Below are 25258 nucleotides of genomic sequence, written 5' to 3'. Positions count from 1 at the left end.
AGTGTGCATTTTCTGAATTTGAGTTGCACTCTCTCTGAACCCGAAACTTGCAGCCCTTGGATCTCCAAATTTCACATGTAAGCATAAAAAACGCTCAACATAAAAGTTGTAGACCTGACATTTGGCTACATTTTTCCTTTCAAGCACATCCTCAAATTGGCCTCTAACAGCAGAGCTCGAATTATTTGAATGTACTGTGTGTTGTCTCGTGTATGTAACAAAATGACTACAAAGATCAAATATGTACCAAATCATCATGAGTTTGTGTGTTAAAGGATGAATTAATTACTCTGCAGACAGCCAAATAGATAACACATTGTACAAGCTGTCTGTTCAGCTGTCTATTTGTGACAAAAATACAGCAGCTGTCTGCACTGTTGTACTTGCAGTAAATGGACTATACATACAGGAACATATCAGGTGCAAACCAGAGCGTCCGTGCAAGTGCAAACCAACTAACAAAAGTCGCAAAAAATTCTTAAAAAATTATGTATATACTTCATAGACTACTCTACCACCGTATAAAATTTCAAGTTCAAATTCATCATATGTTAAGAGATAAAAAAGAGAAAGTTTTAAGAGTTTTCTCTTTTATTTATCTCTCAGAAGTTTCAATAGTAAAAAGACTAACTACTATATGGGCGGCTAACAGAAGACTGCAAACATTCTTGCAGCCAACAATCCGGCTACCTTGCTGTAATCGTTAGGCAGCCTAATAAATAGTTATCCCGAGGATCCCAACTCCCCTGCAGAACTGGATTGCTGTTGGGCAGTAGCTTATTCCAGTAAAACTCAGCGGCGGTGCTAATGGTGGCCGGCGTCCGCGGGAGGGATTAGATTGGAGAAAGACCGGAGGTTTGATCAGCCGGAGCGTGTGCCAGCCAGAAGGTGAGGAACTCGCCACCAACGACGCCTCACCGTAGACTCGGGCAACGTCAGATGTTGCTTCCCCTGATCTGCATGTCCTTTTAATTTGTCCGCTCTTTGCTTGGGTGTTGGATCTCGATCTGTTATTACTCAATTATTTGCAATCGATGAAATTACTCAATTCTATACTTTCCCCGTTTTCCATTCTTTTTCCTTAATTTCTCAGATCCAAACTGGGATTGTTCATTTAGTTCCAGGCGCCACCAGAGCATTCATACTGGTTCCGATCCACACGCCCTCCGCAAACTGGAGAAACGCTAGCACGAGAGGAAGAGCAGGCAGCCATGGCCGAAGTCGGGGGCATGCTCGCCTACGCCATGCTCAAGGTAGTTACGCAGCAGATCGGTTCCATCGTCGGTGGCCAGTTAAAGCTGCAGTGGGACTTCAGTGATGACTTAAGGAAGATGAAGATGACTCTGGATTCGATGGAAGCAGTGCTCCAGGATGCTGAGAGGCGGTCAATCCAGGATGCGGCAGTAAGGCTATGGCTGAAGCGCCTTACGGACGCTATGTATGGCATCTCTGACATTCTTGGCGAGTTTGAAACTACTGCAGAACCGCCTGGATGGAAGGTGTGTTTGCTGTATTTCACTATGTTTCATTCTGACTGCTATTTTAGAATGTTTGTAACTGACTGTATACCGCTGAAACATTTCTACATTGGAGTTACCACCAAAACTATCTCAATGTACTACCAGCAATGGTGAGTGAGATGTGAGAACTGAAAAATCTTATTTCAGTACGTTTTGGGCTAAGGATAGGTACCTGCAGAGTGTCTGTAACTATCACAATAAACCTGCTGCACTAAAGCAATGCTATGTGTTAGCGTGATGTATGGGCTCTTGGGCCCGGAGGGTTATGTTTGGCAAGGATCTCCTAGACTAGCTCTTTTTCTATTCTTAGGGTTATCCTTGCCTATATGTACTTGAGCCTTGGCTCCTTCAGATCCAATAGATCCATTCTCCCAGCCATACTCTGTTTCATGGTATCACGAGACCGGGACTCTTCCCCTCACCCTTCCGCTGCCACCGCGCGCCCCTGCGCTAGCAGTATGGTCGGGACTCCCCCCGCCTCCATCGTCCACCCCGCCGAGCAGGCGCGCCGCGACGCTGAAGCCGAGCGGACGTGCCTCGCGGATTCCCGCGCCACTGCTCGCGAGGCTGCCCTCGCCGAGGCTCAGGCCGCCGAGGAGGAGGCCGCTGCTGCCTCCAACGACCGCGACGCCGCCGCCGAGCGCGTCCGTGCTGCTCTAGCACGGGCGGCCAAAGCCCGGGCCGATGCCGCCGCCGCGGCAGATCCCATCGACCCTACCGCCGCCGCGACGGATCCCATCGACCCGGCTCCTGGGGACGGCCTAGACGTTTCTCACGCCATGGCTCTCCACGAGGCAGCTGCCATCCTCAATCTTCACGCCCAGGCTGTCTCCGTCCAGAACGCCCGCGGTTTGGTGCAGGTCACCCTCGACACCTCCTCCGGCAATTACTCGCGGTGGCGCGAGCAGTTCCTCCTCACCGTCACGAAGTACACGCTGCAAGATCACATCTACAGCGACCACGCCACCTCGGCCCTTCCTGACTGGACTCGGATGAACGCAGTTGTCAAATCTTGGCTCTACAGCACGATCTCCTCTGATCTTGCTGAGGCCGTGATTGAACACCGCGCCACCGCCTGTGAAGCCTGGCTCGCCATCGAGGGTCACTTCATCGGCAACCAGGAGACCCACGCCCTCCACCTCGACGCCAAGTTTCGCGCTTTTACACAGGGTGTTCTCTCCATCACCGATTACTGCAAGCACTTCAAGAAGATGGCCGACGACCTCGCTGACCTCGGCGAACACGTGACTGACCGCACACTGGTCCTCAACGTGATTCGCGGGCTCAACGAGCGCTACAGGGACATCGGTGTTCATCTCCGGCACGGGCGCCCCTTCCCCTCCTTCGCCGTCGTCCGCAATGAGCTCCTCCTCGAGGAGATCAACATGGTGCAGCACCCTGTTGCCCCCTCCACCGCCCTCGTCACCACGGGCTCCTCCGCACCTCGCCAGCCCGCGTCGATCGATGGCGGCGCTCCTCGGACCGGCGCCCCCAAGCAGAACAAGAAGAAGAAGCAGAAGGACCCGCCGCACCCCTTCAGGCGGCACCTCTGCCCCTGGAGGCGGCGGCTCCTCTGGCGGCGGCGGCTCCTCCACGCCCGGGGCGTCTGCTGGGTCCAGCGGGACCTGGCCCTCTTTCTACAATCCGTGGACCGGGTCCATCCAGATGTGGCCCGGCCCACGGACGCCTCCCCTGGCCCAACTTCCCCAGGGACGCACCGGCCCACAACAGCAGCAGGCGCTGCTGGCTCTTCAGGGGGCCCAGCAGCTCCCCCACCAGCAGGCCTTCCTGCCGGCCTACGGAGCTTCTGTCCAGCCCATGTTCCAGCCGCAGCAGCCGGCGCCGTCCGCCTGGCCTTCCCAGGCGCCATACCAGCCCATGGTGGGATCTCCGGCTTGGGACCAGAGCTCCCTCGCCTCTACTTTCAGCACCATGACGCTCACTCCGCCGGTGAACAACGACTGGTACTTTGATACAGGTGCCTCTTCCCACATGACCTCTCATGACGGTTCTCTCTCTCACACCTCGACCCCACGGTATCCCTCTCCCACCTCTATCGTTGTCGGTAATGGTTCGCTCTTGCCGGTCACCGCGACCGGCACGGCACACCTTGGCTCTCTTGCTTTAAATAATGTTCTTGTTTCACCTCAGCTCATCAAGAACCTTATTTCTGTTCGCCAATTTACTATCGATAACAACTGTTCTGTGGAGTTTGACCCGTATGGTTGCTCTGTGAAGGATCTTCTCACGCGGACCGTGACCATCAGGTGCAATAGCTCCGGTCCGCTCTACCCTCTGCAGCTTCCCGTGGCACACTCTCTTGTCGCAAGCTCTACGCCGGCTTCGCTGTGGCACCATCGCCTTGGTCATCCTGGTCGCGAGGCCCTTTCCAAACTCGCTTCGGCTATTCCTACTTGTAATAAAAGTTTGGATTCTCTATGTCATGCGTGTCAGTTAGGACGACATGTTCGTCTCCCTTTCGGTACTTCAGCTTCTCGGGCATCGAACAACTTTGCTCTTATTCATTGTGACTTATGGACATCTCCGGTTGTCAGTGTCTCTGGTTACAAATACTACTTGGTTGTTCTCGACGATTGCTCACATTACTTGTGGACGTTCCCTTTATGGCTGAAATCTGACACCTTCACGACATTATCTAACTTTTTTGCCTATGTCTCTACCCAGTTCGGCGCCCACGTCCAAGCCGTCCAAACCGACAACGGCCGGGAGTTTGACAACTCCAGCGCGCGCACCTTCTTCCTGACGCATGGCGTCCTCTTTCGCATGTCGTGTCCCTACACGTCTCCGCAGAACGGTAAAGCCGAACGGATCATTCGTACCACTAACGATGTCATCCGCTCCCTTCTGTTTCAGGCGAGCATGCCTCCTTCGTATTGGGCCGAGGCGTTGCACACTGCAACTCTTCTCCTCAACATCTTGCCCACCAAGACCCTTGATTTCTCGACCCCGCATTTTGCCCTCCTTGGCAGTGCGCCGTCCTACGATCATCTTCGGGTCTTCGGTTGTAAGTGTTACCCCAATCTTTCGGCCACTGCTCCCCATAAACTTGCACCCCGTTCTGCTCTCTGCATCTTCCTTGGCTATTCTGCTCACCATAAGGGATACCGCTGTCTTGATCCTACCACCAATAGGATCATCATCTCTCGTCATGTTATCTTTGACGAAACCAATTTTCCCTTTGCCGAGCAAACTTCACCTCCCACGGCTGCGGATTTCACCTTTTTAGATGAACTCCCTAACCCGGCGCCTGTTCCCATAGGGCTGCCGACACTGTCTTCTGCAGGACCTCCAGGTACTCCTGCTGCCGCCGGTCGCCCTCCTACGGACGTGCCGCTGCTTCCTGCGCCACGGGTTCCACCGGGGTTTCATGCCCTCCCTCGTGCGGGTGCTGTGCCCCGCGAGGCCACGGCTCCCTCCTCGACGCCCACTGCGCCATCGCCCGCGCCATCGACGGCCGTCCCCGCGCCACGCGCGGCGCCAGCTCTGCGCGTCTACTCCAGGCGTCCCCGGCCCGTCGAGCCGCCTCTAGCAGCATCCGCTGCTCCCGCAGCTCCTGTGCCTCTTCCTCGTGCTGCTGTTGCCGTTGCCCCAACGATGAATCAGCATCACATGACGACTCGGGCCAAGGATGGTTTTCGCGTACCATCCCTGTTCCACGCCGCACCACTGTCTCCAGTCCCGAAGACCTTCTGCGGTGCCCTTGCCGACCCAAATTGGCGGGCCGCCATGGAAGAAGAACATGCTGCCCTCCTTCAGAACCAGACTTGGGATCTGGTTCCTCGCCCCCGACATGCCAACATTGTCACCGGCAAGTGGATTTTCAAGCACAAGTTCCTTGCCGACGGTTCTCTGGAGCGTTACAAGGCACGTTGGGTTCTTCGTGGCTTCACTCAGCGCCCGGGTGTTGACTTTGCCGAGACATTCAGCCCAGTCGTTAAGCCTGCCACAGTTCGCATGGTTCTCTCTTTGGCTCTCTCCCGCAAGTGGCCTGTTCACCAGCTCGATGTCAAGAATGCTTTCCTCCATGGTACTCTGACGGAGACAGTATTTGCTGCTCAGCCTTCCGGATTCGAGGACCCTGCTCACCCAGACTTTGTTTGCCGCCTCAACAAGTCTCTCTACGGGCTGAAACAGGCCCCTCGTGCTTGGTACAGTCGTTTTGCCACGCACCTGGTCTCTCTCGGCTTCGTCGAAGCCAAGTCGGATACTTCGCTGTTCATCTACCGTTGTGGCACTGATATGGCATACCTGCTTCTCTACGTTGATGACATCGTCCTCACCGCCTCCTTAGCCCAGCTCCTGCGGCAAGTTACCTCGGCCCTTCAGCAGGAATTTGCCATGAAGGATTTGGGCGAGCTCCATCATTTCTTGGGGATGCAGGTCCAGCGCAACGCTGATGGTATGGTTCTCTCTCAGCGGCAGTACATGCTCGACATCCTGGACCGGGCAGGAATGGCGGAGTGCAAGCCTTGCACGACGCCAGTGGATACCAACCCCAAGGTCTCTGCCGACTCTGGGGCTCCAGTCGCCGATCCGTCAGATTACCGCAGTCTTGCAGGCGCTTTGCAGTATCTGACCTTCACGTGCCCTGACATTGCCTATGCCGTGCAGCAGGTCTGTCTCTACATGCATAATCCTCGAGAGCCTCACCTTGCTGCTCTCAAGCGCATTCTTCGGTACATTCGGGGTACCCTGCACCTGGGTCTTCACCTTTGGCCGTCGACCCTGGATGATTTGGTGGTCTACTCTGATGCTGACTGGGCTGGTTGTCCTGATACTCGCAAGTCCACCTCGGGCTATGCTGTGTTCCTTGGTGATAACTTGGTCTCTTGGTCGTCCAAGCATCAGAACACCGTCTCCCGTTCCAGTGCTGAAGCTGAGTATCGCGCCGTGGTCAATGGTGTTGCTGAGGCTTCCTGGCTCCGTCAGCTTCTTCACGAGCTTCACACTCCGCTTCGCCGCGCCATACTTGTCTACTGCGATAACATCAGTGCGGTCTACATGTCCTCCAACCCAGTTCAGCATCAACGAACAAAGCATATCGAGATCGATCTTCACTTCGTTCGTGAGAAGGTAGCTATGGGTGCCGTACGGGTTCTCCACGTTCCCACGACATCACAATTCGCCGACGTCTTCACCAAGGGGCTGCCTTCTTCGGTGTTCTCTGAGTTTCGGTCCAGTCTGAATGTCCGTGGCTGAGCACCGACGTTCAGACTGCGGGGGCGTGTTAGCGTGATGTATGGGCTCTTGGGCCCGGAGGGTTATGTTTGGCAAGGATCTCCTAGACTAGCTCTTTTTCTATTCTTAGGGTTATCCTTGCCTATATGTACTTGAGCCTTGGCTCCTTCAGATCCAATAGATCCATTCTCCCAGCCATACTCTGTTTCACTATGTTATCCGGCCGGTCGTATACATGATACACATACATTTCATATGTTATCCATTGGTATACCTGCTGCACTAATGTAATACTACGTACCACTATATGCTTCAATAAATTAAACATGATGCAATCAACAATCCAGAACGGCACACCTTTTTCTTTTGACATAGTATGTGATATGTGGGCCTAAGAGGGTAGATGTCATTTATCAGCTAAGTCCATGAATTTGAACAAGAAAATACTCATTTTTGGACGTGCTGACAGATAAATTGGATTCTCGTGTAGATTGCAGCTAGGATGCCGTATCTTGCAGTTGGTTCAAAGATTTTGATTGCTAATAAGATGAAGAAGATGAGGCAGGAAGTGGAGAATATAAAGGATCAACACCAGCAGTTCAGTTTCAAGACAGACAGTAAATCTAATGTGCAACCAGTTCCTGATGAACGGGAAACAGACTCCTATATGGAAGATCAAACACTCGTAGTAGGGAGGACTGAAGAGAAAAGAAAAATACTGTCTTGCCTCTCTGAGGGCATAGCACAAGATATTACTATCCTTCCTATATATGGCATTGGAGGCATTGGCAAGACAACATTGGCAAAATTAGTTTTCAATGACACCTATTTCAAAGATCACTCAAAGGTTTGGATCTACGTGTCCCAGATGCTTAATGTGAATAAAATAGGCAACTCTATTATATCCCAACTATCAAAAGAAGAGAGCAATCTGACCGAAAGGCAGATGATACGCAACCACCTTGGACAGCTGCTCACTGATCCTAATTATAACAAGAAGATTATGATTGTTTTGGATGATGTGTGGGAGGAAAATGATTCTCAGTTGAATGAATTGAAAACTATGCTACCGGTCATAAAGGGTGGCAAGGTGGTTGTAATAGTAACCACACGCGATGAACACATTGCTAGGAAAATTTGCACCGTTCAACCATACAAACTACTACCTTTGTCAGATGAAACTTGCTGGGCTATAATAAAACGAAAAAGTGATTTTGAAGCTAGAGATGATAAAGAACATCTGGAGCAGGTTGGGAGGGACATTGCAATGAAGTGTGGAGGTGTTGCTTTAGCCGCTCAAGCACTTGGATACATGTTGAAACCTCTTACTTTTGGTGAATGGGAGTCAGTGAGAAACAGTGATATCTGGAATGCATCTACTTCAGAACAAGAATCTTTGGCACACCATAATGTGCTTGCATGCTTACTATTAAGCTACAGGAGTATGCCACCACCCCTGAAGTTATGTTTTGCCTATTGTGCATTCTTCCCAAAAGGTTATAAGTTAGACAAAAATGATCTAATTTACCAATGGATTGCTCATGGTTTTATTGCACCGTCTAGCATATTCTCAACTAGACAGCTTGGTGAGAAGTATGCTAAACAGCTTTTGGGAATGTCATTCCTGCAACATTCAAAGTCATCTTCTGTAAGTTACTAAATACCCCTTCAGCCCAACCGTTTATTTTCTGTTCAATCAATTTTACTACTACACTTAACATTTAGTCACTGCTTTACTTCATGCCCAAGGAATATGTAACCATCCCCACAATCTCTTCTTTAAGGGAAATTGTTCGCACAGTCCGATGTGTCTTATTGTGTTTCCACGAAGTTCATATTGGCCCAATATTCAACTAGAATGTCATATTTTAGAAAAGTACAATTTATTCTGCCATCAATTTTTTTCTATTGCATCTATGTCATAGCAAATTCATAAACAAAGGTGTTAACTCACTGGCATCGGCAGTATGTGATGTTGTATTACAAATGCACTTAGATAGTGATGTTCCATATGACATGAAGAACATTTAAATGTAATAGAGGACGTCGATAACACACAATGATTTCATCTGAGAAATGATTATGTGTGAACGATATCATTTCACTGGTAAGATTTAGCATGACTTGGTGGTTTCACATTGCGGTGGAATCAACTTAGTTACATGATGCTTAGATAACTCGATTTTTCTGTTATGGGGCTGAAGAATACACTCCCAACTAACTGTTGTGTTCACATTATGAGACCTCAATATAATGCTACTGTAAGGTTGCACTCAAAACTATGAGCAAAATCTTTATTTTCTGTATCATGACATGCATTGTGAAAATGAGTCATGGAATTGACTTTCATAACTATGTCAAAGAATAACATAAATGGAAATGGAAAATCTAAACCAGAAACTTCTTTTGTTACAGCCTATTGGACTGCACCGTGACAATGTTACATTATTCAACATGCATGATTTGGTGCATGATCTCGCAAGGTCAATAATGGCAGATGGTGTTCTAGACACTAGCAAAATGGGATGCACTTGGAGAAACAGTTGCCGCTATGCATTGCTCATAGATTCCAGCCGTCCACTAAAACTATATGTGGCATCTCCTGAAAAGATAAGGGCACTGCGTTTTCTAGGTTATGATAGAATTGGACTTCGCAGTGCTGCATTTTTGTCAGCTAAATACCTGCGCGTCTTAGATTTAAGTGAATGCTACATTCCAAAGTTGCCCAATTCTATTGGTGAACTGAAGCAGTTGAGATATCTTAATGCTCAGGGAATTCAAGATGATGTGATTCCCATGTGTATCACAGAGCTCCTCAAATTAAACTACCTCAACCTTGGAGGATCTCTAATAAGAGCACTACCAGAGTCAATTGGTGAAATGAAATGTCTTATGCACATTGACTTGTCGTCTTGTTTGAAAATTCAGAAACTTCCAGAATCATTTGTGAATCTCAAAGAATTGGTTCATTTGGACTTAAACAACTGCCGAAGTCTTGACATTGTACCAGAATTGTTTATGGGGTTAGAAGAGTTGGCATATCTGGACTTATCAAAGTGCCATTGTGTCAAAGGTAAAGTGGAAGACTTGGGTGGCCTTGCCAAACTACAGTATTTGAATTTATCTGGAACATTTTTGGGAAAGAAAATATTGTCAGGGTTGCAAAAAGCCATGAGCAATCTCACTGACCTACGTTATCTAGGTTTATCAAGCATGAGTTCTATAGTTCCTGGCCTATCAACAATTGAAATGGCCAGTTTCATTGACCATGTCAGCTCACTCACAAATCTAGAGCATCTGAAGCTGTCCCACAATCAGAATATAGTGAGTCTACCTGAAACTATTAGCAGCCTTAGGAAGCTACGTACCCTAGACCTCTCAGCATGTAACAATCTAGAGAGGCTTCCAGATGGTATGGTTAAAATGGATTGCTTGTTGCTTCTCAAGGTAGAGGGCTGCTATAATCTGGATATGTCCACCCTCAGTCAACCAAACTTCTTTGGCCGGTTGTCAAACCTTGTTGTCCAAACTGGTGGTGATTCTACAAGTCACCATATGCTTCGGCATGTCAAACCTAACAAAAGGCTGAAAATAAGTAGACTTGAGTGCATGACATTTGCACAATTGGCTCTCAGTATAGAGCAGATGAGAAATCAACGAATTGAAAAACTGGAGCTTGAGTGGAATAGAAATGATGAGAGGTCTTTTGAGGACATGAACGTGTTAGGAAAGCTATTACCACCAATAACTTTGAGGCATCTTGAGCTGCAAGGTTATTACAATAGTATCAGCTTTCCAGCCTGGATGATGTCCATTTCTCAGCACCTCCCAAACCTTGTTGAAATAAGGATGTGGGGTTTGCCAAAGTGCAACAGTCTACCACAATTTGGTCAATTACGAAGTCTAAGAGAACTACTTATTGGGGGAATGGAGAGTATCACAAAAATTGAGGAGGGCTTCTACGGAGGTGCAGGTGCATTTCCTCAGCTGTGGAAATTTGAACTGAGATGTATGGAATGTTTGGAAGTGTGGAACACAATGTATTCTGACAAAGAACACAGTGTGCAGGTTGTGATGTCTCCGAACCTTCAACGGTTGACACTCTATGATTGCCCAAAATTGAAGCTGAAACCATGCCCACCTAGTGCCAAGCAATGGGAGATAGTGAATTGTGATAATGTGCTAGCACTATGGGATGAGGGGACACAAACATGTGCGTCCTCCTATACAGGACTAAGAGATGTTACCGTGAGAAATAGCAACGTTCCTCTGCATCAGTGGAGGTTGCTGCATTACCTCCCTGCTCTCACTAGTTTAAGAATTGAGAGTTGTAGCAATCTGACATGCATTTCACAAGAGATCAGACGAGGTTTCTCCACCCTCCAGTCACTACACCTGGTAGACAATGGTCAACCAGAACTACCACAATGGTTGGGTGAGGTCACCACTCTCCGGGAATTGGATATACGTGGGTACCCAGAGCTGCAAGCACCACTGAAGATCATGAAGCAACTCACTTCCCTACGTGCACTGTTGTTGTTTAGTTGCAAAGACATGATATCAACGCCGGAATGGTTGGGTGAGCTCACCTCCCTAGAAGAACTGCTCATCTCAGATTGTCCAAAGCTGAGCAATTTGCAAATGAACATACAATACCTCAGCTCACTCCACTCACTATCATTGAATGATTGCAGAAAGATTCAGTCACTGCCAGAATGTTTGGGGAATCTTACCTCTCTCAGGAGACTTGAAATCATAGATTGCAGAGCCATCAAGTCCTTCCCTGAGAACATAAGGAAACTTCCTAAGATAGAACACCTAAACATTTTTCCTCCAATATAGAGCACCTAAACAATCTCTAGTGCCCACATATCTTAGTCCCGTGCATATTTCATCACCTTGCTGCTTTTAGTTCGGATCAAATCTGCTGCATCATCCTGCTACATCCCCTCAGCAGCAGGCCGAGTAAGTCTGTGATTGTGATGAACGTGGAATTGTTTCTAGTTTCTAGCCACGAAGAATGAGCTTCCCATTGCCAGTTTGCCATATCAATGCACATGTATCCATTTTTGGTAAGATTGCAAACAAAGAAAATGGTAGTTGACACCGTTGCCGGCATGAAGCAGCACTCTCTACAGGTCAGGTATTGGAGAAACAGCTCTAGCTACCTGAGATCGACTAGAAGCTGGGAAGATTGAATCAAGCGGAAGATAGCTTGGTATGAGACAGTAACCACCGTCCAACTCTAGTAATTTGGACACTTTTTCTTCTAGAGTGTAGCATGGATAATTTCCATGTCTGCACTCTGCCCACAGACTGTTAAAAAAAGGATCACTGACTGAAGCTCATTTCCTCCTTGTTTCTTAATTCATATTAACAAAATATTTGATGTCTGCTATTGAAAGTTTGAAACACTCGTGCATCCAACAGCAAAACATTCGGAGACACAAATCCTGTAAAGCAAATAGCTGAATTTTGTTTTCTCTGTTTTCATGGTTTTCCCATGTGAAACTTTCAGAGAAATTGTATTCTGGAGCAAATTTGAAAGTGAGTAGCTAAATTTCTTTACCAACCAACAGTCCAACTCTATGCATCCATAAAAAATAATATAATTAATCCCTCATTGACCATACAACACCAATAATCTTTTGAAACAATACATATCAAGCACACTTGGGTGAAGGTATATAGATCATGTTTTTCATTTGAATCCAACAGATATCAAACATAGTATTGACTAAACTAGAGCTCATAGTTTTCATATGAATCCAACATATATGAAACAATACATAATTGGTTGGCAAAGCTTCAATCATAGACATCATTGGTGATGTCACAGTGCTCAAGTCAAGCTAGCTAGATCATATATTGGGATTGTCACAGACCACGGTGCAAGCAGCAGCCACATGCCCACATTTACAAAATAAGGAAGCCAGAAGCCAGCCTAGATATTCCAAATAAGCACTACCCAAAATAAAAGTGCCCATAAGCACTACCCAAAATAAGTGTCCATGAGCGTTGATCCGCTTGTTGCTTACATGATCAACCATCATGCCACCTCTAAGACCTCCCATCTGAACAAGTTAAAAGTGTGCTGAAAGTTAACTACAGAAACAAAAGGAAGAGTAAAAATTAATCTACAAAACTGCTAGATGTTGCTACAGCTAGCTGACTTGCCTACTCTTAGGAAAATTGGCTAATTAGTGTGCAATTCATACAACTAAGTGTACTTTCTGTATGGACTACCACAAATTCTAACATGCCCAAAGCTGGAACTAAAATGAGATCAAATAGTACTAGTAGAAGAGTGGGCTGTTTGCTGAAAGCAAAAATTCAGAAAATACCTGTTGTACCTTGGGTAGATTGTGATCCTTTGGTTACCTTCAACTGTCAGAAATATAAACAATTAATTAGTGGCTGCAGTCACTCTCATCACACATGAAAAAAATGTAGCAAGGATAAGTATAGTACTCTTTTGTATGGCCATGCAATTGACATCCTATGTGCATCAGCCATGGTCTCCACAAAACCATAAGGACGAGGCAAAACTGTATTCCTCTTCAGCACAACATTCAAAACCACTTCACAATACTGATTTCCAAGAGCCACATCTCCTAGCGTGCTCTTTGGATCAGTTGAAATAATTGTTCCCTTAGCCACTGCTACATCAGATCGCAGCAAGGCATATAATATCACATCCTTTCCAACCTAAAGAAAATAATGCATTTATGAGATAGAGCCACAAATAAATGAAAGTAAAAAAAATTATAGCATGGATGAGAAGATTACAAGTTCGTCATGGAAAGATGGGGCTTCAGGGATGCGCCGATGCGGCTGCACTGTTGGGGCTGCACCTCCAAAGATCATTTAATCATGATGGGCTGTTGTTGGGGCCACAACACGCCTTCTCACAGTCAAGTAATCATCCTCACCAGAGTGATCAGAAGCTCCATCTTGATTTTGAGCATTATGACATGCCTCATTGACATGTTCTTCAGACCTTGGGCTCTATAAAGATAAGTAAGAGATAGTGCAAGTAGGAGCTATGAGCTTGTAAAAATTATTTTTTGCTACTAATATGAGCTTACATGTCTATGAGATTATTCATCAACTAATTATATTTTACCATGATTCTAAGTAACTCAGGTTGTTGAAGTAATTTACCACATGATGCCTTGAATTAGAACCATGTTGTGAAATTATTTCCATATCTTCCTCCATTTCTGCAATGCGTTGTTGTAGAGTTGCATTCTCACATTCAGCCTTTTTACGGGCTAGAACTTCCATTTGAAGCCTTGTGGGTTTGTAAGACTTCAACCCCGGGGTACCAACATCTTGGGGAGTTGGTTCGAGGCCCAAAACACGAACACGTCCTCTTGGCTCCTTTTCTCCACAAGCAGCAACATATGCATCACCTTGTTGAATTGTTTTCTGCTTCAATTCTGGACGAGCTTCAACAATGGATTTAAGCTTATTCTGCACAAATGGAATATGTATGGTTACACACAAAAAGATATTCCTACAAACTGCAAGTCATTTTCATAAGCACACTTACAATAATTGGTTCTGTGTTTGTTGATGGCACTCCATTTTTCCTTGTATGGGTCTTTATATATAGTTCATCTCTTCGTGGAGGGCGCCCTAGAACACCAGCCTACAAAAAAATTTTAACTTTCAAGACTGAAAATATGAAATTGTAATGTACCAAAACAGTGATAGATATAGTTTCAATACCAATTCATGGACTGAACGAGCAAAGCTCTTACTGCCTGCTGTATGGTGTGTCAACTTTGAACGATTCGACTTCGAGATTTCCGTGCGAGCCTATGATAGACATTGTTAAATTATACAAAGTTTGTTGAACACAAGTAATTAATACCAGTTACTTACTTCAGATTCAGGTGACCTCCAATAGTTTGAGAGGAACTTCCAATCATCATCGTTGACTCTATCACTGTGTTTTGCTCTCAATTCTGAAATTTTCTCATAAAAAACTGTTGCTTTATGGTGGACTTGAATTCCTTCCATTTCATTCCAGCAGTGCACAGAAAACAAATTGAACGCAGCATCATCGATATCATAGACTTCCTAATTTGACAAGGAAAAGTAAGCAATCAATTCTAGAGTAATAATATATACAGAAAAAACAAATTGCACTAGAGATAGCATGTGCAGGGCACCTTGGTGGGGAAACGATGTAGATTAGGATAGGGAGTGTGTGAGGAGAAGTGGGGAGGAATGCCGGGTTTGTCGGCATCCTTCTCCGGCTTGTACCTCGAAAGGTATGAATCGCTTTAGTAAGTACCTAAGTTTATTTTTTGTTTATGTTCTTGGTAAAGTTATTCTCTGTTGTTATTCATTTGCGGGTTCATCATCTGTTCTTGTGACGGATGCTCTAGTAGAGGGCCCCTGATAAAGACGGGTAAACCCTAATCACCGCTAGAGTAGTAATCGAAGGATTAGACGTGGTGTCTAGAAGTCGCAGGAGGCACCAACACCACCAAAGTCGTCTACTTCGCGATGGCTTTGGACCCTGCGCCGCTCACATGGTTGGAGAGCCTCAATGACAACTCGATTGATTCCTGGGAGGCGCTCAAGAAGGTCTTCATCGACAACTTCCAGGGGGCTATCACCCGCGCAGGTACTCGTCACGATCTTGCTCAATGTAAACAGCAACGTAACGAGCTCCTACGCTCCTACACGCGCCGCTTCTTCGACGTTCGGGCCACCATCGCCAACATCTCGGAGGAAGACATCATTGACTACTTCTACAACGGCATCACCGACCTAGGTATATACAGAGACTTCGGGTGGAACAGGCCGAAGACCGTTGCAGGCCTTCGAGACATGATGCACGGCTGGTCCGAACAAGAGGAGAAGATGCGTGAGAGATTCCCGAGGCGCAACTACAACAACTCGAAGCGCCCGAACAACAACAACCGCTTGGACAAAGGCCAGCGGGACTTTTCGGGTCCGTCCCGAAAACGTAAGCCAGACGATCTCGTCGCGGCTGTGGATCATCCCTCGCGAGGCCGGAAGATGACGACGCAGGAGCAGTTTGAGAAGCTTCTGCAGAAGAAGTGCCCGTGGCACCCAGGTGCCAAGCACGCGGCGATCGACTGCTACCACCTCCGCCGAACGTTCAGCAACCTCAACGAGAAGCAGAACAAGTCAACGGAGGAAGAACCCGATGAAGACGATCAAGGCGACAAGTCGCACAGTGCGAAATTTCAAGACGCCTCCAAGACCATCAACATCATCTTCGGAGGGGACGACGATTTCAGCTCCAGGAGGGAACAGAAGCTCCTGCTCCGGGAGATCATGTCCGTTGAGCCGGCGGTACCACGACCACTCCGCTGGTCGGAGGTCCCCATCTCGTTCTCAAGGGACGACCAATGGACTAGCTTCTCGGAGCCCGGCAAGTTTCCCCTGGTCCTGGATCCGGTGGTGGCAGAAGTCAAGCTCACCAAAGTGCTCATCGACGGCGGCAGTGTTCTCAACCTCATCTTCGCCAGCACGCTGCGGAAGATGGGCTTGGACCTGACGGACATGCTCACCCCGAGCAAGTCTCCTTTCTATGACATTGTTCCGGGCAATGCAGCTCACCCACTTAGCACGGTGGTCCTCCCAGTCACCTTCGGAACGAGGGAGAATTACCGTACCGAGTTCATCAAGTTCGAGGTGGCCAACTTCAAATCTTCGTACCATGCCATACTGGGCAGGACTGCACTCGCTAAATTCATGGCAGTGCCACATTATGTCTACTTGCTTCTCAAGATGCCAGGACGTAATGGGGTACTCACTCTCCGGGGCGACTTGAAGAAGTCGTACGACTGCAACCAGGAGGCCATCCAGTATGCTTCGACTTCGCGTGTGCTAGATGCTTCAGGAGAAGTACTCGCGGCTGCGCAACAGCTCTCCTAGGCCGAGCTGGCGATCCCAACAAAGAAGGCGGGCCAGTCGAGCGTCGAGCCGACCAACGACGTGGCCCTGAAGACGATCCAGCTCCAGGAGGGTGACTCATCCAAGACTGCTGTCATAGGGGCAGGCTTAGGTGAGAAATAGGAACTCGCGCTCGTCAGCTTTCTTCGGGCTAACCGAGACATATTCACGTGGAAACCAGCGGATATGCCAGGGGTGCCCAAGGAGTTGATCGAGCATAGCCTCAATGTACACACACAAGCTGTGCCAAAGAAGCAACGCCTTCGCAGGTTTGCTCAAGATAAGAGGGAAGCTATCAAAAAGGAATTAGCTAAACTCCTCACGGCTAGATTCATCAAGGAGGTAATCCATCCAGAGTGAGTGGCTAATCCTGTGCTTGTAAAGAAAAAGAACAATGAATGGAGAATGTGCGTTGACTACACAGACCTCAACAAGCATTGACCGAAGGATCACTTTGGGCTACCGCGCATTGACCAGGTCGTCGACTCGACGGCGTGCTGTGTACTCCTTTGTTTCCTTGATTGTTATTCAGTCTATCACCAGATCGCACTCAAAGAAGAAGACCAGATCAAGACCGCGTTTATGTGACATTTAGGTATTTAGAATTATAAACACTAGATTTTAGTGTAAAGTGTGCATGTTTGATCTTGTGTATGTGTGTTCAAATTTAAGTGCAAAGGGAACAGGGTATTTATGTAATTCTAAAAAATTTAGGCCCTTTAGTGTTAATTGGGTAAGAATGGGAGGTAAAATCAACAACATAGGAAGGTTGTGACACCCTAGGTGTTAAAATTGTAAAAATATTAGGAAGAATGTGAAATGTAAATACATTGAATTAAATGAAATTGGATGAATGTGTGAAATTGAGTGCATATGTGAAAATAAGGACTTGTGTGTAATTAGTTCAAAAATATGAGTCCTTTTGTGAAAAATGTTGAATTACAAAGGTAACTCTTAAATTTACATAGGGGTCAAAGTGTAAAAATATAAATCATCATTACATTACCTGAACTTGTAATTAAGTCCAAAGTTATATGAAATTTATCTAACCAAGGACAAATACTTTAGAAAGTTTGATTTGAGTCCAAGTTTTTAAATAAAGCTCTAATCTTTGAGTTTTTGAATGTGAATCCTAAATAAAAGAGGTAGGATTTGAAAAGTTCTACAACTTTCATGTTGACCATTTCTTCATTTGAGCTTTAGAGCAGTGGGGAATTTTGATTTATAGAGAAGTCCCTGGAGCTTTTGAAATTCACAAAGTAGCCCCTGGCACACCCCTGTTCTTCTTCCTCCTCTGCCGCGCGACAGCGCCGTCGCCCGCTGCCGTTGCTGCGCTGCCCGAGGCCAGTTACTGCCCCAGCGCCGCTCCACGCATCGCCCCTGAGCTCGCCCGCCGCCCTAGCTTCTCTCTACTGGCCCTCCCCGAGCACGCCACGATGCCCTACCATCCGCCCGAGCAGCCTTCTCTCTGCCGCCGCCGCCGCTCTGCCGGCGCCATTGTCTACTCCAGTAGCTCCCCTATGTCGCCTCTAGGCCAGCCACCTCTCTAGCTCCTCCCCTCTGGCTCTTCCCCGCGCATGCCACGCCGCCTCGCCTCTGCCCGAGCGCCGCCAGGACGCCACGATGCACCGCCGACTGCCAGCAGCAGCTAGTGCTCGCCGCGCCTCTTCCTAAGTTCCACAACATGCCCAGAAACTCACTTTGACTACTTATACCCGCTCGCACGGCCGTCGTTCGCTTTGATCGACTTCTTCCCCACTGGATCACCGCCGCGCCCACCTTCTGCTGCCGACCACCGCGCGTTGTCAGCTCGCCCCACTTGTTCTCAGACCACAATAGCACCCGCAATAGCTTCATCTTGATCCTGTGAAGCTCACCCACCCTTCAATTGACTTCCTTAAGCTCCAATTTAGCTGTCCCGACGATCGCCGGTGAGCTTCTCTTCCGCCGCCGTTACGGTCGCCGTCGGTCACCTCCTTCCCGTAGCGGTTAGCTTCGATCGTATGCAGCAATGCATCTCTCATGGCTCACTGATGCTCATGCGCAGGACCTTTGCCGCCGACGATCACCGGAACATCACCGTCGCCGCTGACCTCTCCGCCGCCACCTCGGTCTACCGTGGAGATCTACCTTCCCGACCATCCCGACCCTCGCCAAGGTGCTTAACCGAACCATCTTACTTCCCTGAAGCTTTTCCCCCACCTCTGACCCGCCGCCGATGAACCATCGTGCCGAAACATCATCACCGCGGTTGAGCTCCATCACCGCCGCCTTGGTTCACCGCCGTTCTACCCCCTCCGGTCACCCCCGACCTACACATCACCCCTAGAAAGGATCGCCTTAGTCCCCTGATCCTCCCGGCCGATTCCCCCTCGCCGCCAGCGATAGCCATCGCCGGAATTTAGCCGGCGAGTTGCAACCCTCTGTTCCCAGGACCCAATTGCGTTGATTTGAATTTTGTCGAGGGCCTGGCTGCAAGATTCCAGTCCCTCCCCTTATTTCAAAATCAGTGATATTTGGAAATTTATAGAAATTTGTACAAAACTCAAAAAAATGTCAAACCAGTTTTGCTGAAATTCTTGAACAAAATTCTACAACTTTTGTTACTAGAGTTCGGTTTGAAACCAAATACTTTTTGGGTTATTCTAATGATTAGCAAAAGGGGTATCTTGTGTATAACTTGTGCATTTTAGCTTACTTTCATGTGATTTTTGGTATGCAGCATGTTTAAGGTATATGTAAGATTGTGTAAAACTTTCATCTTAATTTATGCACTCTAGCTTGAACTAATTTGAATTTATACAAATCAAGCTTGAATTGGTTAAAGTTCATTTAAACATGATATTAAGGTTTTCATGCCTAGATCTTTTTATCATGTAGTGTTCTGTATTTAAGTAGTTCATAATAAATATTTCAAGAATTTATGGCACTGTTTACCTAAGGTTTAAATTTAAACTTAACTTTTGAACTAAATTCAAATGCTTTAGTGTTTGTTTTTAGAAAATTATGAAAAATTCATAATAAACACCTCTGTTAGAAACAAGTTTACCCACAAAAATTCAAGACCATAATTTTTATAGATTTCAGAATAAAAATCCATCTTGTTAATTTCATCCAATTAATTCCATTGGTTAGGATAATTGAATTGAGATACAAATAATAGGTTTGAATGCAACTTTCTTATTTTGTGATATTGTGTTCATTAAATTGTTGGATTGCAACTTTATCGTGAAATAAAACTCTTAACTCAAGAACCATCTAAATCAAACCATTGCATATCATGTAGATTCAACTACACTCGCGGACGGAGACTACCAGTTGATCCCGGAACGAGAAGGAGATAATCCTGAAGACCCTAGGGACATTATTAGAGATATAACTGAAGCCCCGAACCAAAGTTCGGGAGATATTAACATCTCTGACCCCAGCCCCACCAACAAAGGCAAGCCCCGGATATACTTTATTTACACTGCAATCTACATTTATAAATATACTTGTGCATTAAGTTTTTAGGAGTTGTCTGGAAACCCTAGTTGCATATCCCTAGGAACCTATGTACTGAATACCAGAACTTGAGTCCGAATAGCTGCTATGCTAATAGGACCGGTAGAAGTCGAGTGATTGCCTGTCACTCGCAAGCTTTATAGGAATTGTGGATGCTTGCAGGAGATTTCAACATGATTTATAGTTCGGAAGACAAAAACAACAACAATGTCAACAGAGCAATGATGGGGCACTTTCGTAGATTTGTCAATGAGATGGAGTTAATGGAAATTCCCCTGATCGGTCGAAGATACACATGGTCTAATGAGAGAGACTCTCCCACATTGGTCAAGCTGGACCGGGTTTTGTGCACCACGGACTGGGAGGATATTTATCCAGATTGTGTTCTACACAGCCATGCAACTGAGATGTCTGATCATTGTCCGCTTATTTTAGGTCTCCAGGATGGAGTCCAAGGAAAGAAACGGTTCCACTTTGAGAGTTTTTGGGTACGGCTGCCGGGCTTTATGGAGACGATTGTCACTTCTTGGGAGGAGCCGGTGCAACCAATGTGCCCTTTACAGTGCATATCTTTCAAGCTCAAACGCCTCACACGTGCGCTACAGGCCTGGAGTGCAAAGAGAGTTGGTCATGTTAAAACCCAATTGTCTCAAGCGCAGGAAGTGCTGCACAGATTAGAGGTAGCACAGGACTCAAGGAGTTTGAGCCCAGGGGAGGAATGGCTGAGAAATGAGCTCAAAAAACTTTGCTTGCGGCTGGCCTCATTGGAAAGAACTATTGCGAGACTCCGGTCTCGAGTTAAACAACTGAAAGACGGGGATGCGAACACATCGTTCTTTCACAAGCAGGCAGCGTACAGGAAGCGGAAAAATTATATTCCTAAACTTCTTGATGGGGATCATATGGCAACATCTCAGGAGGACAAGCACAAGGTATTGTTTGATTTTTATGAGCAGCTTTTGGGTACGGCTTCCATCAGAACACATGCACTGGACTTGGAATTTTGTCACAGAGAAGGACTGGATTTATCCGAGCTCGATGCTCCAATTACGGAGCATGAAGTATGGGAAACCATTAGGTCCCTGCCGGCCAACAAGGCGCCAGGGCCTGATGGCTATACAGGTCGGTTTTATAAGGCTTGTTGGTCGGTGATTAAATCGGATTTTATGGCTGCAATATTAACCCTACAGCAAGGTGATGCTAGGGGTCTCGGCCTGCTCAATGCGGCCTACATTACCTTGATACCAAAGAAAGTGGATGCTAACACGGCAAGGGACTTTCGGCCCATAAGCTTAGTACACAGTTTTGCTAAGCTTATCACCAAAATCCTCGCCAACCGTCTTGCCCCACGACTAGATGCTATGGTTGCAACAAATCAAAGTGCATTCATTAGAGGACGATCTATTCATGACAATTTTATGCTAGTGCAACAGACAGTCAAAACTTTGCATCGTCAGAAGGTATCTAGTCTATTCCTCATACTTGACATCACAAAAGCATTTGATTCGGTTTCTTGGGTCTTCTTGATGGAAGCCATGCGGCATTTGGGTTTCGGCGCGACTTGGTGCAATTTGGTCACTAATTTGCTCTCCACCTCTTCAACTCAGATTCTTCTAAATGGTGAGCCAGGAGAATTAATCCAACATCAACGAGGGCTGCGGCAGGGGGATCCTCTATCCCCTATGTTGTTCATTCTTGCCATGGATGTTCTGAATAGTTTATTTGTGAAAGCACAAGAAGAAGGGTTGCTGCAGCCGCTATCCACCCGGGTTGCGGGTCAGCGGCTATCACTTTATGCTGATGATGTTGCGTTATTCATTAAACCGGTAGAAGATGAGCTGCTACTAACGAGAGACATCCTTACCATATTTGGGGAAGCCTCTGGGTTGGAAACAAATTTGCAGAAGAGTAATATTGTGCCTATTCGGTGTGAAGAAGTCCCTGCAACTGTGATCAATGAGACACTTCCTTGTGCAGTTTCAGAATTTCCATGCACTTATTTGGGACTTCCCTTGTCCAATAAGAAGCTACGGAAGTCTGATCTTATGCCATGGATTGAGAAGATTGCGGATAAATTCCTGTTTGGATGGCAGGACTCATGAACAAAGCTGGTCGGGCGACTTTGGTAAGGTTTGTCTTGGCTGCCATCCCGGTGTACTTGCTCATAGCTATGAACGTTCCCAAATGGTTCATCAAAGCGGTGGAAAAAATTGTGAGGGGTTTCCTTTGGCAAGGAAAAGAGAAGGCGAATGGAGGATGTTGTTTGGTGGCGTGGTCTAAAGTCATGCGCCCCCATGATCTTGGGGGTTTGGCCATACCAAACTTGGAGGTCATGTCTTGGGCCTTACAGATGCGGTGGCAATGGTTTAAGAAGACACGGATGGATAGGCCTTGGACTGATTTAGAGCTTCCTTCTCATCCTAACGCCCTGGCTTTGTTTGCGGTTGCGGTTACCATGGAAGTTGGCAACGGGAACAATACTCTCTTTTGGACTGATCGGTGGATACATGGCTGCTCTATTGAAACTTTGGCGCCGACGGTGTTTGCTGTCATTGCTCAGAGAATTCGAAGGATTAGGACTGTGGCCGATGCTCTTGCCGATGAGCAATGGCTGCAAGACATTAGAAATGAAGGCGGGTTATCTTGGCATGGGATCAGAGAATTTTTGAGACTTTGGGACTGTATTATGAACATCACTCTCCATGGTGACCAAGAAGATCGACACATCTGGCAGCTCGACGGTTCAGGTCAATATTCCTCCAAATTGATGTACAGGTCGTATTTCAATGGTTCAGTAACCTTTGAACCATGGTGCCGGTTGTGGAAATCATGGGCACTGGGCAAGTGTAAATTGTTTCTCTGGTTGGCAATTCGGAATTGCTGTTGGACAGCGGATCGTTTGGCCAAGTGGGGCCTTGAGCACTCGGACAAATGCCCGCTTTGTGACCAAGAAGAAGAAACTGCCCAGCACTTGTTCACTACCTGTGTAGTCGCGAGGCAAGTATGGTTCTATTTGTTCCAAGCATTGGATCTCGTTTCAACGGCTCCCAGGTCGAATGAAAGAAATTTTGCTAACTGGTGGCGAAAAGCAATGAAGAAAGTTCAGAAGGAGAAAAAGAAAGGAGTAAATTCCTTAATCATTTTGGGAGCCTGGGTCATATGGAAGCATAGAAATGATTGTGTTTTTAATGGCGCCTCTCCTTCGGTTTCCTCCATTATGAGAGACATCAAGGCAGAGCATGACTTGTGGTGCATGGCAGGTGCCAAGAGGCTGGAGAAACTGGAGGTTGGCAGAGGACTTTCTCCTTAGAGTAGCCTCGGTTATGGGTGTTTTTGGTCAAGTTTGTTTCAGTTTTGTTTTTTTCCTGGTTAGCTCTTTTCTTTTCTGAGTTGTAAACTGAGTCTCATACTTGATCCCTGTATGAGACAAGGTTAATGTAAGGGGACTACCATTTCTCTCTCTAATGCAAAGAAGCGCAGCTCTCCTGCGTTTTCGAAAAAAAAAGGAGTTGTCTGGAAACCCTAGTTGCATATCCCTAGGAACCTATGTACTGAATACCAGAACTTGAGTCCAAATAGCTGCTATGCTAATAGGACCGGTAGAAGTCGAGTGATTGCCTATCACTCGCGAGCTTTATAGGAATTGTAGTGTTTACATTCCTGTAATCACTATAAGGATGATGGACGGGATTTATATGAAGTATCATGGTTGAGATGATACCCTGTCTGTGTTGATGAATTTGGCTAAGGTCGCAGTGTGTGGTAGCGGTGGTTAAGCGTTTGAAAGTACTAGCCACATGCCGTGAAATATGGTAAGCGGTAAGCCTAGTAACCAATCGGCCCGGCAAGTGGACATACCTCCCACCACTCGTATTTGGTTTTTCCGGTTACTCGCTTCGACGTGTGGGAATACGTGTTGCAGGGCAACCAGGAGTATGGTCATGTAGTCGCGTTACAGGCATACGTCCTGCACATTGGATGTGCGTATGGTCCTGTAGTCGCTTGTAGTGGATCTGATCCACAAGTCGGAATGAAAGGCAAACGGTTTCTTCAGAATAATCGTTGGATGTTCCAAGCGTATGAGTTAGATTTACCCTTGCAAGGTTGTGAAATTCGATTTAGAATCGTCCGTTTCTCACGGAGATTGAGACTGCTTGATCCTTTTGCCACATAGAGTAAGAGCAACCTTATGGTTATCAAAGATGATGTTTATTTAAAAGATTATACCATGCTTGAATAGTTATATTTGCTTACCTAGAATGGATAATCAACTAGAATTTGAAAGCTAAAATTTGAAAGTAACGATCTACTCTTTGTTGCTTTTCAGCTGAAAACTAAACCCAAAACCATTTAAAGCCTTCATAAGTCTAGTTACATGGCTAAGTATACCATGAAACGGGTAAGCCTTGCTGAGTATTAGGATACTCAGCCTTGCATTGTGACTTTTGTTCAGGTAATCCCCCTGAGGACTCTGCTCTACCTGTACCCTGGCCTTAAGCTCTTCCCGATGGTTGGTCCGTGGAGTGGGATCCGTTCCCGACCAACACAGGTCCCTCCGAGTGATGTTGAGCTTGGTCTTAGTTCAACATCTGTTCCGCGACGTCTGGTAGTGTCGCGTTTTATCTTTCCGCTGCAGATACTCTAACTTTATACAGTTTGTATAAATTCGTACTAGCTAGGTTTTTATACTATGGATGTATACCATGTAATATTATATCTGTGATGTAAAAATGGTTGGCATTTGTATCTCTGGACTCGCCTTCATGCAAGGTACCTTGTTTGATCCTGCTTTCGGTGGTTTATCGGGATGTTACCCGGCATGCCAAGGGGTTACACCGTTTGAAGTATGATTGGAGCCCTTGAGAGAGGACTTGCGTACTTGAGCCGGTATAATTCAGGTTGGTTCTGCCACAGCTGGTATCAAATCTAACAAGTGTACACTGGAGATATAAATTGCCTTAGAAATGCTTTAAGTATAAAATTTGACCAACAAAGTATTTGGCAAAACTACGTTGGTTTCGTTAAGGATTGTGCTTAGTACGTAAAGCTCTAGGGTTATATTTATTAAGGAAATTAGAGGTGGCTATAGTATA

The 25258-nt window shown here is 46.6% G+C and overlaps 1 protein-coding gene across 5 annotated transcripts; it reads left to right on the top strand.

Moving 5' to 3' along the window:
• Positions 1-684: 684 nt before the first annotated feature.
• Positions 685-20066, top strand: LOC112886541 (putative disease resistance protein RGA3). Of its 5 annotated transcripts, none has more exons than XM_025952473.1 (4): positions 685-888; positions 1094-1499; positions 7210-8367; positions 19948-20066. In XM_025952473.1, the coding sequence occupies exons 2-4, from the start codon at positions 1212-1214 to the stop codon at positions 19981-19983; spliced, it is 1482 nt and encodes a 493-aa protein (XP_025808258.1). In that variant the 5' UTR covers positions 685-888; positions 1094-1211; the 3' UTR covers positions 19984-20066. The 5 variants fall into 5 exon arrangements, with proteins under 5 accessions (XP_025808258.1, XP_025808254.1, XP_025808256.1 ...); XM_025952469.1 differs by lacking the exon at positions 19948-20066 and adding an exon at positions 9135-12199 and having other exon boundaries at positions 1119-1499; XM_025952471.1 differs by lacking the exon at positions 19948-20066 and adding an exon at positions 9492-12199.
• Positions 20067-25258: the final 5192 nt, after the last annotated feature.

This window comes from Panicum hallii, chromosome 3 (assembly GCF_002211085.1).
Source record: "Panicum hallii strain FIL2 chromosome 3, PHallii_v3.1, whole genome shotgun sequence".
In the NCBI taxonomy this organism is placed as follows: Eukaryota; Viridiplantae; Streptophyta; class Magnoliopsida; order Poales; family Poaceae; genus Panicum; species Panicum hallii.
The sequence above is the reverse complement of the archived record's forward strand: the minus strand, read 5'-3'. Positions and strand labels throughout refer to the sequence as shown.